The 17331-nt window shown below is 41.9% G+C and overlaps 1 protein-coding gene across 1 annotated transcript in view; it reads left to right on the forward strand.

Moving 5' to 3' along the window:
- Nucleotides 1-629: 629 nt before the first annotated feature.
- The window catches only part of LOC121275854 (collagen alpha-3(VI) chain-like), a 143638-nt gene continuing 126936 nt past the window's right edge, over nucleotides 630-17331 (forward strand). Inside the window, exons 1-3 of the mRNA XM_041183580.1 lie at nucleotides 630-674; nucleotides 12655-12747; nucleotides 14144-14758. Of these exons, the coding sequence (XP_041039514.1) occupies nucleotides 12681-12747; nucleotides 14144-14758 (682 nt within the window). The 5' untranslated portion in view covers nucleotides 630-674; nucleotides 12655-12680. The remainder of the gene's footprint in view (nucleotides 675-12654; nucleotides 12748-14143; nucleotides 14759-17331) is intronic.

The following is a 17331-nucleotide window of genomic DNA, read 5'->3' on the forward strand; positions in this document are numbered from 1 at the left end:
CCCAATATGGCAACTCACCCTTTCAAAAAAGGCTTATCACTTGCACTTGCATCCCAACTGGTAGTTAAAGTAAAAAGTAAAACATGTATTTTCAAAAATAAACCCTTCAGAAGGCTGAAGGTACACTTCAGTCTTATTTACCAAAATAAAGGTAAAGATAGGATATTACACTATTTTTAAAATGTGTAAATGCCATAAAAGTGCATGTATGATGGGTTACCATTATGGACCTCTAACGCCACTAGTAACACCCAAAAAATGAGCGCTACACATCCAAATTTTGTGCCTAGAGTGTTTTAACAGTCCAACCTTGTTTATCGAACAGCAAGTCCATCTGTGCCTGTTTTCAACTTTTTCTCCTGAAGAGTATCTTGAAAATGAAGCACGGATACACACATGAAGAAGTTAATCATGACTCCAAACATTATTTGGATTTTGTTTTGACCAGTCGACTTCTGGTGTCTTAGCTACCGACATTAGTCTGTGTTTTAAACTTTGGTCAGTGTACTAAGGGTTAATTGGTCCTGACTTGTTGCCACTGGGAGATGCTCACTAGTATTGGTAGTGAGAAGAGGGAGGAGGAGCTTCTCACAGCTTTATTAATGTGAAAGCTGCATACTGGCTTGGAGTGTCAGAACCTCCTCTAACAGGGCAGCTGTAAATCGTCTGGAACGGTAAGTACTATTTTTCTTTTAAAACATTGGCTTAATGCACTTTGAGTATGAAGCATAAACATTTACCTTTGCCAATTAGCTGTATAATAATTCAGCAGTACAGTTTTGGTTATAAAAATTGGTACAGTTATCAAATGTGAAATTTTCCAAGTGCATTAATTGGTAATTGTACAATTAATCTGTAATTGTACAAAATTCTTGCATCAGAAGGAACATAAATAATTACCTAAATTTTAAATTGAAATATTTTATCCAGTGGGATATTTTTAATTTTAAAGTTAATATGACTTACAGGAAATTTTGATGTTAGCTATTGCTTTTTGGATCAAATCACCTTTGCTGTGATATTTGGTGCTCATTAGTTCAATTTATGTTGCATATTTGAGATCTTTGCCTGGACTCTAATGTTAATTGTTATACTGATTTATATATCTGGATCTTTCTCATGTATTTCTCATGGTGCAATCTTGAAACATAAAGCTAGGTTTTATCTTCAAATAGAATAGATGCGTGGTTTTAATTAGATGATAAAACTATTTTTGATCAAAACAAATTGTTCTTAACAACAACCCTTCCAAGAAAAAGCTCATCACTCGTACTTTCAACCTAATTGGTAGTTAAAGCAAAAACTGAATCATGTACTTTTTAAAAAATGAACCGTGCAGAAGGTTGAAGTCTCATAAAAGCAAAGACAGGACGTTACAATATTTTAAAATGTAAAATGTGACCCAGACTGAATCAGAAATTAGTGATAAAGTGATGTGCGTTTTAATTTTTCAGTCATGTCATATAGTTTCTGAGTAGGTACAGATGCCATGAGTATTTCATAACGTTTTCACATAATTTTGCTATAATTAAAATGGCATTTTTTTATGGCTGGGGGTGGGGGGGACATGTTGAATATTCACAGAGTGGGACAGTCGAGGGCTATATTTTCATTTGCTTCTTGAAATAATCAGATAATTTGATTGAGAAATGTGCAACTTGTGAGAGTATTATTTAATCATGGAAAAGGACAAATAAACCCAGTCAATCACAGAACATTTGCAACCATCAGTAAAACATCATTTGAAACATCATTTTTACCGACTAGGCTCTGGAAGTACTTTTCAAAGCTGTAGTGGAATGACCTGAGCAAGTGTTTGGTACAACAGTTAAAAGGAGGCAGCTAATGTGGATAAAGTCATGCATAAATTCCTTGTGGTCCCAGTGACTCTAAGGACTTGGTGGCAGGTTTACAAGATTTTATTTGCATGACCTTTAACAATTCAATGTAAGACTTCAGTTTAACTATAAAATGGCCTAGAAATTCCAAAATGCTCTTCTTGGAAATATAGCAGTTTTCTAGCATATCAGAGCTCTGCCCCAGCTAAGATGCATGATAAATTCTGGTGGAAGTGGGACCAAGTAAAAGATGCTCTCACCTCCCCCAACCCGCTCTGCCATTGGGGAATGAATGGAAATAACAGGTTAATCAGGTATGACATTATTAGTTAGAAACCCTTCAATTCTGCGTTGACTTGTCTCACACCAAAATAAAGCAGTCTTGGATTGCTACATGGCTTACACAAGTAGGAAGCTTCATCCCAAGGAACTCTGTCATTTCTCCTCTATTCCGGGGGAAGGTGATGAGTCTCTGTTAACTTTAAAGTTGGAAGGGTTATCCCATGCTGCCTTGGCTAATGTTAGATACCTGTACACTTGCCAGTATTGCAAAGGTAATAATAAGACCCATGGCGGGTCTCCTCTAATTATGCACCATACCATTGGTATTCTGAAGGGATATTTCCATGATGCACATGGAGTTGGCTTGGCAGTGGGGACACAGGCAGTCCTAACACCAACATCTCCAAAGTAGTTGTGGCATGCTATATCCTGCATAACCTTTCAATGGTGACTCCACAAGGAAGATGAACCAATAGCCCTTTTGCTATTCTCAGTAGCAGGAGAAAGAAGCCAAGGACCCAATGGACCTGAAGAGAGACACTTAAGACAACATCTGATAAACCCCCTTCTCCAATCCTCATAAATGAAATTCTCCAAGAACACTGAAATACAAAAGGCAAGCAAAAACCAAAATACTTCTGAACACTGGGCTAAACATCATAAAGTGGTTTAACTCCACCTCTGCTGGAAGCGTTAGCACAAAGCTCCAGTGCATATCCTAGGCCCTGATTTAAACTCTCATACCTGATGAGAATGAGACAAGCAAGGCGTAGAATGCTTACAGCAACCTGCAGACCAGATCGTCAGTGGCTGCCCATGTGCCATTTTGACAAGCTTACTCTGGCCAACCAGAGATGCCCTCGCACCAGAGAGGTGAGAGTCTCATTGAGGTTCAAATGTTGGATTTGGATGATGTCAGAGATCAGCAATCAAATCTGGTGCCCAATGATGGTGCAAAGGAAAAGTGGGCCGAGGTTAAGGCTGAAAGGGTAAGCGAATTTTAAAAAAGTGGCTTCCTTGTTGGTCAGGGAGAGCAAGAGTTTACCTCTGGGCCCCACAAGGAAACCTAGAGACCAGGCCTCCTCAAAACATGATCACCAGCACCTCCAGCCACGTAACTGAATGCCTGGAACCATTTTCACAGATCCTCAGCGCCCTGTTGTGATTTTTTTCTTATTCATTCATGGGATGTGCGCATCGCTGGCTACGCCAGCATTTATTGCCCATCCCTAATTCACAGAATCACAGTGCAGAAGAGGCCCTTCAGCCCATCGAGTCTGCACCGACATGTGAGAAACACCTGACATACCTATCTAATCCCATTTACCAGCACTTGGCCCATAGCCTTGAATGTTATGACGTGCCAAGTGCTCATCCAGGTATTTTTTAAAGGATGTGAGGCAACCCGCCTTCACCACCCTCCCAGGCAGTGCATTCCAGACTGTCACCACCCTCTGGGTAAAAAAACTTTTCCTCCTGCCCCTCACCTTGAACTTATGACCCCTTGGGACTGACCCTTCAACTAAGGGGAACAGCTGCTCACTATCCACCCTGTCCATGCCCCTCATAATCTTGTACACCTCGATCAGGTCACCCCTCAGTCTTCACTGTTCCAGTGAAAACCATCCAAGTCTATCCAATCTCTCTTCATAACTTAAATGTTTCATCCCAGGCAACATCCTGGTGAATCTCCTCTGCACCCCCTCCAGTGCAATCACATCCTTCCTATAATGTGGCAACCAGAACTGCACACAGCACTCCAGCTGTGGCTTCACTGAGATTCTATACAACTCCAACATGACCTCCCTACTTTTGTAATCTATGCCTCGATTGATAAAGGCAAGTGTCCCATATGCCTTTTTCACTACCCCAATAACATGCCCCTCTGCCTTCAGAGATCAATGGACACAATCGCCAAGGTCCCTTTATTCTTCAGAACTTTCTAGTGTCATGCCATTCATTGAATACTTCCTTGTCAAATTCCATCTGAGTTAAATTCCATCTGCCACTTATCTGCCCATTTGACCATCCCGTCTATATCTTCCTGTAGCCCAAGACACTCAACCTCACTGTTAACCACCCGGCTAATCTTTGTGTCATCCGTAAACTTACTAATCCTACCCCCTACATAGTCATCTATGTTGTTTATATAAATGATAAATAATAGGGGACCGAGAACAGATCCCTGTAGTACGCCACTGGACACTGGCTTCCATTCACTAAAGCATCTTCTGTCATCACACTCTGCCTCCTACATCTAAGCCAATTTTGAATCCACCTTATCAAATTGCCCTGTATCCCATGAGCCTTTGCCTTCTTTATAAGCTTCCCATGTGGGACCTTGTCAGAGACTTTGCTGAAATCCATATAAACTACATCAACTGCACCACCCTCATCTAAACACCTGGTCACCTCCTCAAAAACTTCAATCAAATTTGTTAGGATGACCTCCCGCTGACAAAGCAATGCTGACTATCCCTGATCAAACCTTGCCTCTCCAAGTGGAAATAGATTCTCTCCTTCAGAAATGTCTCTAGTAGTTTCCCTACCACAGACGTGAGACTCACTGGCCTGTAGTTCCCTGGCTTATCTCTGCAACCATTCTTAAACAGCAGAACCACATTAGCTGTACTACAGTCCTCTGGAACCTCCCCCATGGCCAGAGAGGAATTAAAAATTTGGGTCAGAGCCCCTGTGATCTCCTACCTTGCCTCCCTCAGCAGTCTGGGACACAAATCATCCAGACCTGGAGATTTGTCCACTTTTAAGCCTGCCAACACCTCCAATACCTTATCTCTCCCTATATCAATTTGCTTAAGAACCTTGCAGTCTCTCTCCCCAAGTTCCATACCTTCATCCTCATTCTCTTGGGTGAAGACGGACGTGAAGTATTCATTCAACACTCCAGCGATGTCCTCTGGCTCCACCCATAGATTCCCCCCTTGGTCTATTATGGGCCCTACTCTTTCCCTGGTTATCCTCTTCCCATTGATATACTTACAGAATATCTTGGGATTTTCCCTACTTTTACCAGCCAGAGCTTTCTCATATCCCCTCTTTGCTCTCCTAATTGCTTTATTAAGCTCCACCCTGCACTGTCTGTACTCCACTAATGCCTCCGCTGATTTGCTTCCCTTGTACCTGCCAGAAGCCTTTCTTTTCCTTCTCATCGTAACCTGAATATCTCTGATCATCCATGGTTCTCTGGGCTTGTTACTCCTTCCTATCACCCTAGAGGGAACATGTTGAGCCTGTACCCTCCCCTTTTCCTTTTTGAACACCCCCCACTGTTCCTCTGTAGATTTCCCCACAAGTAACTGTTCCCAGTCTACCCTGGCCAGATCCTGCCTTATTTTACTAAACTCCACTCTCCCCCAATCCATTTTTTTGCAACTTGTCGATTTCTTTGCCCATAACAAACTTAAACTGTACCATGTTGTGGTCGCTATCACTAAAATGCTCACCCATCGCCACCTCAGCCACCTATCCGGATTCATTCCCCAGAATTAGGTCCAGCAATGCACCGTCCCTTGTTGGCCCCTCTACATATTGACCTAAAACTTTCTCCTGTACACATTTCAAGAAATCCACTCCATCCAAGCCCTTAACACAATATCTATCCCAATTAATGTTGGGAAAGTTGAAATCACCTAATATAATTATGCACTAAGATAAAAGCCAAAAACTGCGGATGCTAGAAATCCAAAACAAAAACAAAAATACCTGGAAAAACTCAGCAGGTCTGGCAGCATCTGCAGAGAGGAACGCAGTTAACGTTTCGAGTCCGTATGACTCTTCAACAGAAATAAGTAAAAATAGAAGAGAGGTGAAATATAAGCTGGTTAAAGGGGTGGGTGGGTGTGACAGATAGAGCTGGATAGAGGGCCAGTGATAGGTGGAGATAACCAAAAGATGTCACAGACAAAAGGACAAAGAGGTGTTGAAGGTGATGATATTATCTAAGGAATGTGCTAATTAAGGGTAGAAAGTAGGACAAGCAAGGTACAGATAGCCCTAGTGGGGGTGGGGTGGGTTGAATGAATCGAAATAGGCTAAAAGGCAGAGATAAAACAATGAATGGAAATACATTTAAAAATAATGGAAATAGGTGGGATATTGGGGGAAAAAAGGGGGGAATCGGAAAGGGGGTGGGGATGGAGGAGAGAGTTCATGATCTAAAATTGTTGAAATCAATATTCAGTCCAGAAGGCTGTAAAGTGCCTAGTCGGAAGATGAGGTGCTGTTCCTCCAGTTTGCGTTGCGCTTCACTGGAACAATGTAGCAAGCCAAGGACGGACATGTGGGCATGAGAGCAGGGAGGTCTGGGTAATGCTTGTGGACAGACCAAAGGTGTTCTGCAAAGCGGTCACCCAGTCTGCATTTGGTCTCTCCAATGTAGAGGGAACATTTTTTTAAATTTGTGGGAAACCTCACCCCCCTCGTGGAGGGGGTTTCCTCAGAAATGCAAAGGCCACCTGGCCGATTCGCCCCCCTGCCAACCGTAAGGTTGGACAGACAGCAAAAAGCAGCTAATTCATTGATTAGTGGCCTTAATAGACCTCTTAATTGTCAGTGGGCGCGATGCCGACTCTCACTCGCGCCTGCTGAGCGAAATATCACGCAATGACGTTGGGATGCTCGTTCCATGTCATTACGTGTTATTTTATGCCCGATTGGGTCAGGCATGTGCCCGTCCATGGGGCGTAAAATTCTGTTCCATAATTATTTCCTGTGGTGAATTATTCTTTATTTGCAATATAAAAACGCTTTGACAGAATTTTTATTATGTCTATATTCATGTGAGTCAGTCCTATGTGGGGACATTTGTTTTTCCCACATTTTCCACATCTTTATTTAAGGATTTTATATTCTTCAGCTCCCTGAGGCAGCTCTCTACCTTCCAGGAGCTTCCATTATGCACTGCCCTGAGCCCTGCGCAGACTTCGGCACTCGCCCTCCTCCCGCTCCCACCCCAGGAGCGCGATTTCCTCTACATTTGTAATAATTGTAATATAGACATATCACATGAGTAATTCTGGGCTATTGTTATTCATTCTCAGCATGTGGGTGTTACTGGCATGGCTGGCATGTACTCTTGCCCCATCCCTGATTGCCCTTAGAAGGTGGGTTGGGCCTTATTCTTCAACCACTGAGTAGCTTGCCAGAGGGAAGTCTCCTGGAAAGAGAGAGATCTCAGCTGAGCATGAAGGAAGCCACACGTAATTAAAGTTCCCACTTTTATTTCAAGTGTTACTGGAGTCAGATATAGACCAAAATTGGTAAGGATGGCAGGTTTCCTTTCCTAAAGGTCATTGCAACAATCCAAGAGCCTCATTGTCACTTTTATTGATATCAGCATTTGATTTACGGATTACTTGGAACTGAATTCAAATTCTCAAGTTGCCCAGGTGGGATTTGAGCTCACATTCTCTGGATTAATTATGCCAGGCCTCTGTAGTAAACCACTACACTATTGTACCCCTAAACAGTGAACTGACTGATGAATCAGTTTCTTTTGGTACTTGGCATGTTGACCAGAATACCGGTAATTCCCTACTCTTTTTTAAGAGCGTGGGAATCTTTTATATCTTCTTGAACCATCGAAGTAAGCCAAACCCTCGGCTGAGGGACAATTCTTTGCTGTACGCTCGATCAGTATTATTGCAAAAAGGGATTTTCATTATGCCTGACTGTTTATGGGGTATGTGGAACATTCCTTGCTCCAGTCCTACTCCGGCCCCCTCCCACAACTCTTTCTCCAGTACATCGATGATTGCTTCGGTGCTGCTTCATGCTCTCATCTGGACCTGGAAACATTGCAGCAGGCCAAGGATCAAAATGTGGGCATGAGAGCAATGTTCCAGTGAAGCTCAGCACAAACTGGAGGAACAGCACCTCATCTTCCGACTAGGCACTTTACAGCCTTCTGGACTGAATATTGATTTCAACAATTTTAGATCATGAACTCTCTCCTCCATCTCCACCCCCTTTCCAATTCCCCCCTTTTTTCCCCCCAATATCCCACCTATTTCCATTATTTTTAAATGTATTTCCATCCATTGTTTTATCTCTGCCTTTTAGCCTATTTTGATTCCTTCAACCCACCCCACCCCGACTAGGGCTATCTGTACCTTGCTTGTCCTGCTTTCTACCCTTAATTAGCACATTCCTTAGATAATATCATCACCTTCAACACCTCTTTGTCCTTTTGTCTGTGACATCTTTTGGTTATCTCCACCTATCACTGGCCCTCTATCCAGCTCTACCTGTCCCACCAACCACCCCCCCCTCCCTTAAACCAGCTTATATTTCACCTCTCTTCTATTTTTACTTAGTTCTGTTGAAGAGTCATATGGACTCGAAACGTTAACTGTGTCCCTCTCTGCAGATGCTGCCAGACCTGCTGAGTTTTTCCAGATATTTTTATTTTTGTTTTTAATATAATTACCTTATTGTTATTGTTTTTACACACCTCCACAAATTGTGCACATTTTTGCTCCTCAATTTCCTGCTGACTATCTGGGGGTCTATAATAAACACCTAATAATGTGGTTTCCCCTTTTTTATTCCTGAGATCTACCCACAAAGCTTCATTCGATGCCCCCTCCAAGATACCATCTCTCCTTACTGCAATAACTGACTCCTTAACTAATAATGCAATGCCTCCTCCTCTTTTACCCTCGCCCCTGTCTCGCCTGGAGATTCTATATCCCGGAATGTTGAGCTGCCAGTCCTGCCCTTCCCTCAACCATGTCTCAGTGATGGCTACTATATCACAATTCCACATGTCAATCCTCACCCTTAATTCATCCATTTTACCTGTAATACCCCTCTCATTAACGTAGGGGCCATCCAGCCTTGCCTTACTCCCTTTAAACTTATTGCAGCTGTACTCCATCTGACTTGATTGTTTTACTGTATTATCATGTGTCCCTATTCTGTGAACATTCTGTGTCCCTTCCCCCTGCCAAATTATTTTAAATTCCTCCCAAGAGCACTAGTAAACCCGTCCGCAAGGATGTTAGTCCCGATCTGGTTCAGATGTAGACCGTCCAACTTGTACAGGTCCCACCTTCCCCAGAAACAGTCCCAGTGATCCAGGAATCTAAAACCCTCTCTCCTGCACCAACTCTTAAGCCATGTATTCATCTGTGCTATTCTCCTATTTTTGAGCTTGCTAGCACATGGCACTGGGAGTAATCCAGAGATTACAACCTGAGAGGTATTGCTTTTTAGTCTACTGCCTAACTCCCTGAATTCTTGATGCAAGACCTCATCCCTCTTTCTACCTATGTCATTGGTACCAACATGTACCATGATCTCTGCCATATCACCCTTCCCCTTCAGGATGCCCTGCAGCCGTTCAGTGACATCTCAGACCCTGGCACCTGGGAAGCAACATACCATCCTGCAGTCACAGTGACGGCCACAGTATCACCTATCTGTTCCCCTGACTATAGAATCCCCTATTGCTATTGCTCTTCCTCCCTTCCTCCCCTCCTGTACAGACAGGCTGCTTTTGCTAATTGCCTTTCAGAAGGTGGTGGTGAGCTGCCTTCTTGAACTGCTGCAGTCCATGTGGCGGAGGTACACCCACAGTGCTGTTAGGGAGGGAGTTCCAGGGTTTTAACCCAGCGACAGTGAAGAAACGGCCAATATATTTGCAAGTCAAGATGGTGAGTGGCTTAGAGGGGAACTTCCAGGGGGTGGTACCCCCATGTGTCTTCTGCCCTTGTCCTTCTAGATGGTAGCAGTCTTGGGTTTGGAAGGTGCTGTCTAAGGAGCCTTGATGATTTTCTGCAGTGCACCTTGTAGATGGTACACACTGTTGCCACTGTGCATCAATGGTGGAAGGAGTGAATGTTTGTGGATGGGGTGCCAATCACGTGAGCTGTTTTGTTCTGGATGGGATTGAGCTTCTTGAGTTTTGTTGGAGCTGCACTCAACCAGGCAAATGGAGAGTATTTCATCACACTCCTGACTTGTTGTGGGCAGGCTTCGGGGAGTCAGAAGGTGAGTTACTCACCTCAGGATTCCTAGCCTCTGACCTCCTCTGGTAGTCACATTATTTATATGGCTAATCTAGTTTAGTTTCTGGTCAATAGTGGGGGATTCAAAGAAGGTAATGTCATTGAATGTCATTGGATGATTGTTAGATTCTCTCTTGTTGGAAGTGATCATTAATTAGCACTTGTATGGCGTGAATGTTACTTTCCACTTGTCAGTCCAAGCCTGGATATTGTTCATCAGATTGATGCAACTGGCAGTAGACTGGTCTGGTATATATCAATGAGGCTCATGAATTAAAATGGCCTGACACCCATCCCACTAGCCCCACTCTTGCCCTACAATCAATTAAAATCAGGACTTTAAGCTCTATTGGAAATGTCACAGAAATGGACGTCAATAGTTATCTTGACCTCAAGCCTGATAATTGGTCTCACAGCTCCTGGCTCCTGAATCCTTTGGGAGGTGTTGGGGGGTGATGGTGTGGCAGGGGTGGAGGACTCTCCTGAAGGTTGAATTGCTTCTACAGGTGCATTGAGGTTTGGCTTATACTGGAGTGATGCCAGTATTATGATTGTAGACTCATGCCGGGCCATTTTCTCGGTACTGGATCTGAATATCTGCTATTGCAGTTAGCACAAACCTTATTGTGACATTTAGATCATGTAGACTCTGTAAGATGACACACCAAGAACTCAGGAAGCCCATTTGCATTATTCTTTCAGCATGGTCCTTCAAGGCTGAAGGCCAATAGTGAATGCCTCCATTTTAGAATCACTTGCCCAGTGGCCTCTTTATTGTGGGGATGAGGCTACAGATGATCCTGTGAGCACCCTTCACTCCAGGCAGCACTGCATTGTTGCAATCAATCTCTGAGGGTTCTAGGGTAGCAGAAAAGAGGTGGAGTCTTGGCACAGTGCAGATTTCCTCCCTTTTTCCTGACTTTTGCATGTGGGAAATAAGCATTTCTCTTTGTTTCTTTTTTTGATGTGTGCAATTTCCCTTCATTTCTTGTTTGATCTCTTTCTCCGAGGTGTGAAGAGAAGTCAATGTTTGTTCTGATACAGGTTTCAATTATGAATTCAAGCTCAATTTCAAATATGCTTTCTCAGTCTTCCTTCAAAGATATTGTTCGGAGACATCCCTTCTTCATCCACCAATAACCTCAGATTTCTGTGCAAGTAACATTGTGCAAATAAGTGCATTGACGGGCAGAGGGATCTGGGTGTACAGGTCCACAGGTCACTGAAAGTGGCAACGCAGGTGGATAAGGTAGTCAGGAAGGCATATGGCATGCTTGCCTTCATTGGCAGGGGTATTGAGTATAAAAGCTGGGAAATCATGCTGCAACTGTATAGAACCTTGGTTAGGCCCCACTTGGAATATTGTGTGCAATTCTGGTCGCCAAATTACCAGAAGGATCTGGAGGCATTGGAGAGGGTGCAGAGGAGGATTACCAAGATGCTGCCTGGTCTGGAGGTTATTAGCTATGAGGAGAGGTTGGAGAAACTCGGATTGTTCTCACTAGAGCGGCGGAGATTGAGGGGCGACTTGATAGAAGTTTACAAAATTATGAGTGGCATGGACAGAGTAGATAGTCAGAAGTTTTTTCCCAGGGTGGAAGAGTCAAATACTAGGGGACATAGATATAAGGTGAGAGGAGAAAACTATAGAGGAGATGTGTGGGGCAAGTTTTTTACGCAGAGGATAGTGAGTGTCTGGAATTCGCTGCCAGAGGAGGTGGTGGAAGCAGGTACGATAGTGGTGTTTAAGAGGCAGCTTGACAAATACATGAATAGGATGGGAATAGAGGGATACGGACCCCGGAAGTGCAAAAATGTTTTAGTTGACAGGCAATATGATCGGCGCAGGCTTGGAGGGCCAAAGGGCCTGTTCCTGTGCTGTACTTTTCTTTGTTCTTTGTTCTAACTATTAAGTCACTGTGGCTCCGAACATCTGCTCCCTTATTAAAATTAACAAAAATTGTTCATCTTACCTTAAAAATCAATATGCATTTCGGATTTTTGAATTTCTGCCAACTATAGCTGATCAGGTATTTCCAAGTTTAAAAACCACTTAAAATTTTCTTTAATTATAGTTTTAATCATTATTTTGCACAGTCTGAGGATTTAAATAGTCATTTGGGAGATAGATCCCTTTTGGATGTCTTTATCTCTGAAATTTTGAACAGGCTCACTTTTCACAGAGGCAATAACTTTACCTAGGATTGTGGGATAGTTCAGAATATTGGCATATTCTAAACCCACATCACAGACCTTCGGTTCAGAATATGTGCATTGATTATTTGCAAGTCTACTGTGATCTAATAGCAAAGCAATATAGTGCATGTCTTTTAAATGTAATTGCAATCTTAGATTACTGTTTTCTTAAATCAAAACAAAAAATGCACTTAAAATAACTCGTTCTGGTTTTCCAAGAGTGCATGATTTAATATATAACTGTCATAAAATATCAGAAATTAAGAAATATATAACATATTTTCTGTTTTTCTTTATATTTTTGGCAGGACAAGTACTTGGAACTATTGCCAACATGGGGCTGTTTGAAACAGCCTTCCTTCTGACAATATATCTATACCTTACCAGCTCTCAGCAACATGGTATTTAAGTAGTTTTATTTACATTAAACAAAGTTTTCTCAATTTGACACCTTAACTTATATACTTATATAAAAACATTCCCGAGGTGGTTCTTTTCAATTCTACATCCATGTATTAAAACCATTCAATCCAGAGAAACATCTGATTGTATGCCTGAGAACGCTTAAGGCCCGTGGGTTAGTTTGATATGTCTTTTAATAGGATTTTGGTTAAATAAATACTCCAGAGGTTCTCAGTTTGGTTTTTTTACTGACTATTCTTATATGTTTATACTAAAAGCCATTGATTTGTTCTGATGAAAATTGGGGCTTTTCTAGGATTCTTTATACGGTTTGCTACTGCATGACCGGGACTACAATTTACCAGTCCTTTGCCTGACTATTGGTTACCAAAAATGTTAACATGTTATGTGCAGTGCTTGCTATCATCAAAACCTCTACAATTCTGTGGCAGCCAATTTCTCCAACAACCCCAGCCAAATTCTGTGAGATAAAAATGTAGGTTCTGCAGTCAGTCTGTCCAGAATTTGTGGACATCCAATCTTAATTTAATAAAACAAATGTTTAAGAATTGTGATAAGATAATGACTGTTTCAAAAAAGTATGTATAATGTACTTCTGCTAATTCGAAGTTGCTTAATTCAAATTTGGATCACCCTTAGAGGCACTACTGTGCCATTTTCGTATAATCGCTCAATTCAAATTTTGGGATAATTTGACTATCTTTGGACAAATAAGCAACCTTGAATCATCAGGAGTCAGCTATTCTAAACTGCTTAAAAGCATAATGTACTTAGCCTCAGAATCTTCATCTGTTGCTTAGCTGTTTGCAGTGAATTCTACAACAGAAAACCTAGCTGCCTCAACAAAAATTACACAGTCAGCTGAGAATGTTAGGTGTCAAGTGGCAAACACATTTTTAGTAGCTAATCTAAACCAGTTATACCGGATAGAATTTTCTCAGTGGTTTGGTTCCCTGATCACCTTTCGTAACTTCAATGGGAGATCAGCAGAAACCCCAACCGAGTGGCTGCTCACACCATTTTTATGGGGTTCTCTGCCTATCTTATACTGTCATTATAACAGGAGATCAGGAGAACTCCTGTTAATTACTGGCCCTGGTCTTTTGCTTCAGATCTTCTAATTGACATTCATTTACAGCTCGTGGATTCAGTTCAAACATTGTACACTTAGCTATTGAACTGAGCTCAGAGTTTCTGAAAATCTGAAATTGAGATCAAGGGAGTAAACTGCAGGTTGCAAAGTGGTGAAATCATGGTAATATGGTGCCTGAAAAATGGGAATTAGAAGATTGATTTCACTCAGTCATATTGAAGGTGATACGGAAATGTTCAAGTGTCTTTCTTGACATTAACTTTTTTTTCCCCCTAAATTAGCAGTTCATGCTAAATCTGTTGCTGATGTTGCATTTCTGGTTGATGGATCTCAAAATATGGGACCCCAAGCATTTAGACAGATACGGATTCTTCTTATAAAAGCTGCCAACAAGCTGAATATAGGAAAGGATGCATACAGAATTGGCCTTGCTCAGTACAGTGATGGCCAACAATTGGAGTTTGCATTCAATACATTGTTAAGCAAGAGGGATGTACTGAATTACATGAAGAGAAAGTTCCAGTATAAAGGCGGATCCTCATTAAAAACAGGCCTGGCTTTGGATTTTCTGCATAAAACTCTCTTCACAGCTGCTGCTGGAAGTCGAAAAAATGAAGACATTCCTCAGATTGCAGTATTGATTACGTCTGCGCCATCGGAAGATAATGTTGAAAGTTATTCGGCATCTTTACGCAATGATGGTGTGATCGCTATTGCCATTGGTGTAAAGAATTCAGACTTAAATGAACTCCAAAAAGTTGCCTATCTCGGAAGTTCTCCATTTGTTTTCAAGATGAACAACTTTGATGCTTTTACAAATTTATCAGTAAATTTGACTGAAATAGTACAAAATATACATGAAGTTGTAAAGCCGAAAAGAACAGAAATACCAGCAGGTAAAACCAAATTACTTCTCTTACATTCAGATTGAATTTGTTTGTCATTGTTGTGGCTTTTTCCCATTGTTTTCATTCAATGAGTATTAAATTTTATTCACTACGTAAAAAATTGTTCAAAGAAGATCAAATATTAAGCTGTTTAAGAGCTTTAACAGCTTTAAAGGGCTTAAAAAAATTGAAGAGGCAATAATCTTTGAAAATGCCTCTGATATGACTGTGAGAGAACAGTGCCACAAATGTTTTCGGGTGTCTCATTTATTTAGAATATTAAAGATTGATCTCCCTTGTAATGCATTGAAAATAAAATCCAAAAAAAATTATTTGATGTGCTCTCAAAAAATTGAAGTAAACCAACAAGAAATGTATTCGTGCCTACAGAAATTAGTTTGAATTGGATGCCATATTGGAAGAGAGAGGGTTGGTGCAAGATTTGATGGAAGTGTTTACTATCAGGGGGAGTCTATATAGAGTAGATAGAGAGACACCATTCCCATTGGCAGGTTTGTTGGGAATCAGAGGACACTGAGTTAAAGTGTTTAGCAAAAGAACCAAAGTGAGTAATTTTTTTTACAGTTAGGATCTGGTCTGCACTGCCTGAAATAATGGTAGAGACAGATTCGATCGTGGCTCTCAAAAGGGAATTAAATAAGCACCTGAAGGGTTTTGGGGAAAGGGCTGGGGTATGCAATTTGCCGAGTTGTTCTTGTAGAGATCGGCACAGACTTGGTGTGCCAAATGGCCTCCTTCTGTCTGCACTGGAACAATTGAACTTCTTAGTTACATTGGCAATCAGGCATAGCCTATTATAGGCTTACTTGCTGCTTTAAGTCTGAGCAAATTCAAGTAAGATGGCAAGAACTGCAAATGAGGAATAGATTGGAATTATGCCATACTGGTTAATTGTAGAGGGTTCACCCTTACTGAACTAGCCTTTATTTTGGTAAGATTATACTTCACAAATCACATTCTATGACATATTGCACAGACATTTTTTTTTAACTAAAGATGGTGCGCTTAATAGAGGCAGACACTGTTTTAAGAATTGAAGAAATATATTTTTGTCCGATTTCTACAGACTGCACCTAACCATGGTTTCACTGACATTGTTTTCCTACTGAGTGAATGTAGCAGGATTTGCAATAATGACTTCCAAAACATCTGCAATTTCCTGATTAAGATTATTGCAACAATGGATATAGGTGCTAACAGAATATAGGTTGGTTTGTGCCAGCCTAACAATGTCACAAGACCTGATTCTCTCCTCAAACAAAATTATATCATTTAGTACTTAAAGCAGAGGAATTAGAAATACTGGGGCTACTATAGATTTCAGGTGCTTGGTGCCAACTGTTTTGTGCTATGGGTGGCCTTAAGTTCTCAGGAGGATTGAGTTCCAAAAGTGCTGGCATCCAGTTGCATTGCATATTGATTGGCAACACGATCTGCCTGTTCTGCACACTTCCAGTGGACGGTCACCTCTGTGCGCGTTTACATCTGATCAAACTGGCATCCTTCCTGCTGCTGCAGTCATGTGTGATTATGAGATGGTGCCAACTTAATGCTGAACTCCAAAATAGCAGTGTTGACATCAAATCAGGCTTACATACTGATTAGCATCATGATCTGCCTATTCTGCGTACTTCTGGTGGACACTCAGTGCACGCAGGCTAACAACATAAACAATATGGTGTGTGGCATGACTGGCTCCAGAAGTGTGCCTGTGCGCTGTTGACTTCATTTTGGAACTCAATGTTCCAGCCAGCAACTTATCTTAAGCTTGTACAGCTAAACACATGTTAAACAGCAGGAAGGGAACCTGCACCACCCCCCGGCCACCAGCCCGCCCCCCCCCCACCCCCAGCTTCCAGTGCAAGGGATCATCAACTACTTACAGCTTAGTTACTGATTGAGTGCTTCTGGTTGTTGCTGCTATGATTGTACAAATGTTTGTTGCTTTCTAGAGTCCTTTTTAAATTGCTAATATATACAGGGAAGGTGCTGAAGGACTTAATCCTGACCTAAAGGCAACTGCAGAAACCAGTTGCTCCAAGCAATGATGCACTGGTAGTCATTCCCTTTGGGGAATGATTGGGGGAATGTGAAAAGGGCATGCAGACCAGGACAAGCTGCTTGAAGAGGGAGGAGGGAGAGGGAGAGAAGGGCTTTCAGCAGGAGGCGCTGCATGTCAACTCTGAGAGGTTCCATAACTGAAAGAAATCTCGCTCCATCAATGTACAGCTGGTGTGTCACCATACACAGTGTCAGTGTATTTGAATTTGAGCCACCAAGGCAAAATAAATTTGCTGAGCCACTGATAATGTGGCTGAAATCCCTGATGCACAAATGATGCACATATGGCAGCATGCCTACAGTGAAAGCCTTGCTGCCACAAGAAATGTGATAGACCATTGGCATCCTGAAATATCATTTCAGCTCCTTGAACTGCTCTGGAGGAACCTTGCAGCACCCATTGAAGGGCTGCCTGGAATTGTGGTGGTCGGCTGTGCCCTTCACAACCCTGCCACCATGAGGATACAACCCCTGCCCCAGCTTTATGGTGATCAACTGAG

The sequence above is a fragment of the Carcharodon carcharias genome, chromosome 3 (assembly GCF_017639515.1).
Source record: "Carcharodon carcharias isolate sCarCar2 chromosome 3, sCarCar2.pri, whole genome shotgun sequence".
NCBI lineage: Eukaryota > Metazoa > Chordata > Chondrichthyes > Lamniformes > Lamnidae > Carcharodon > Carcharodon carcharias.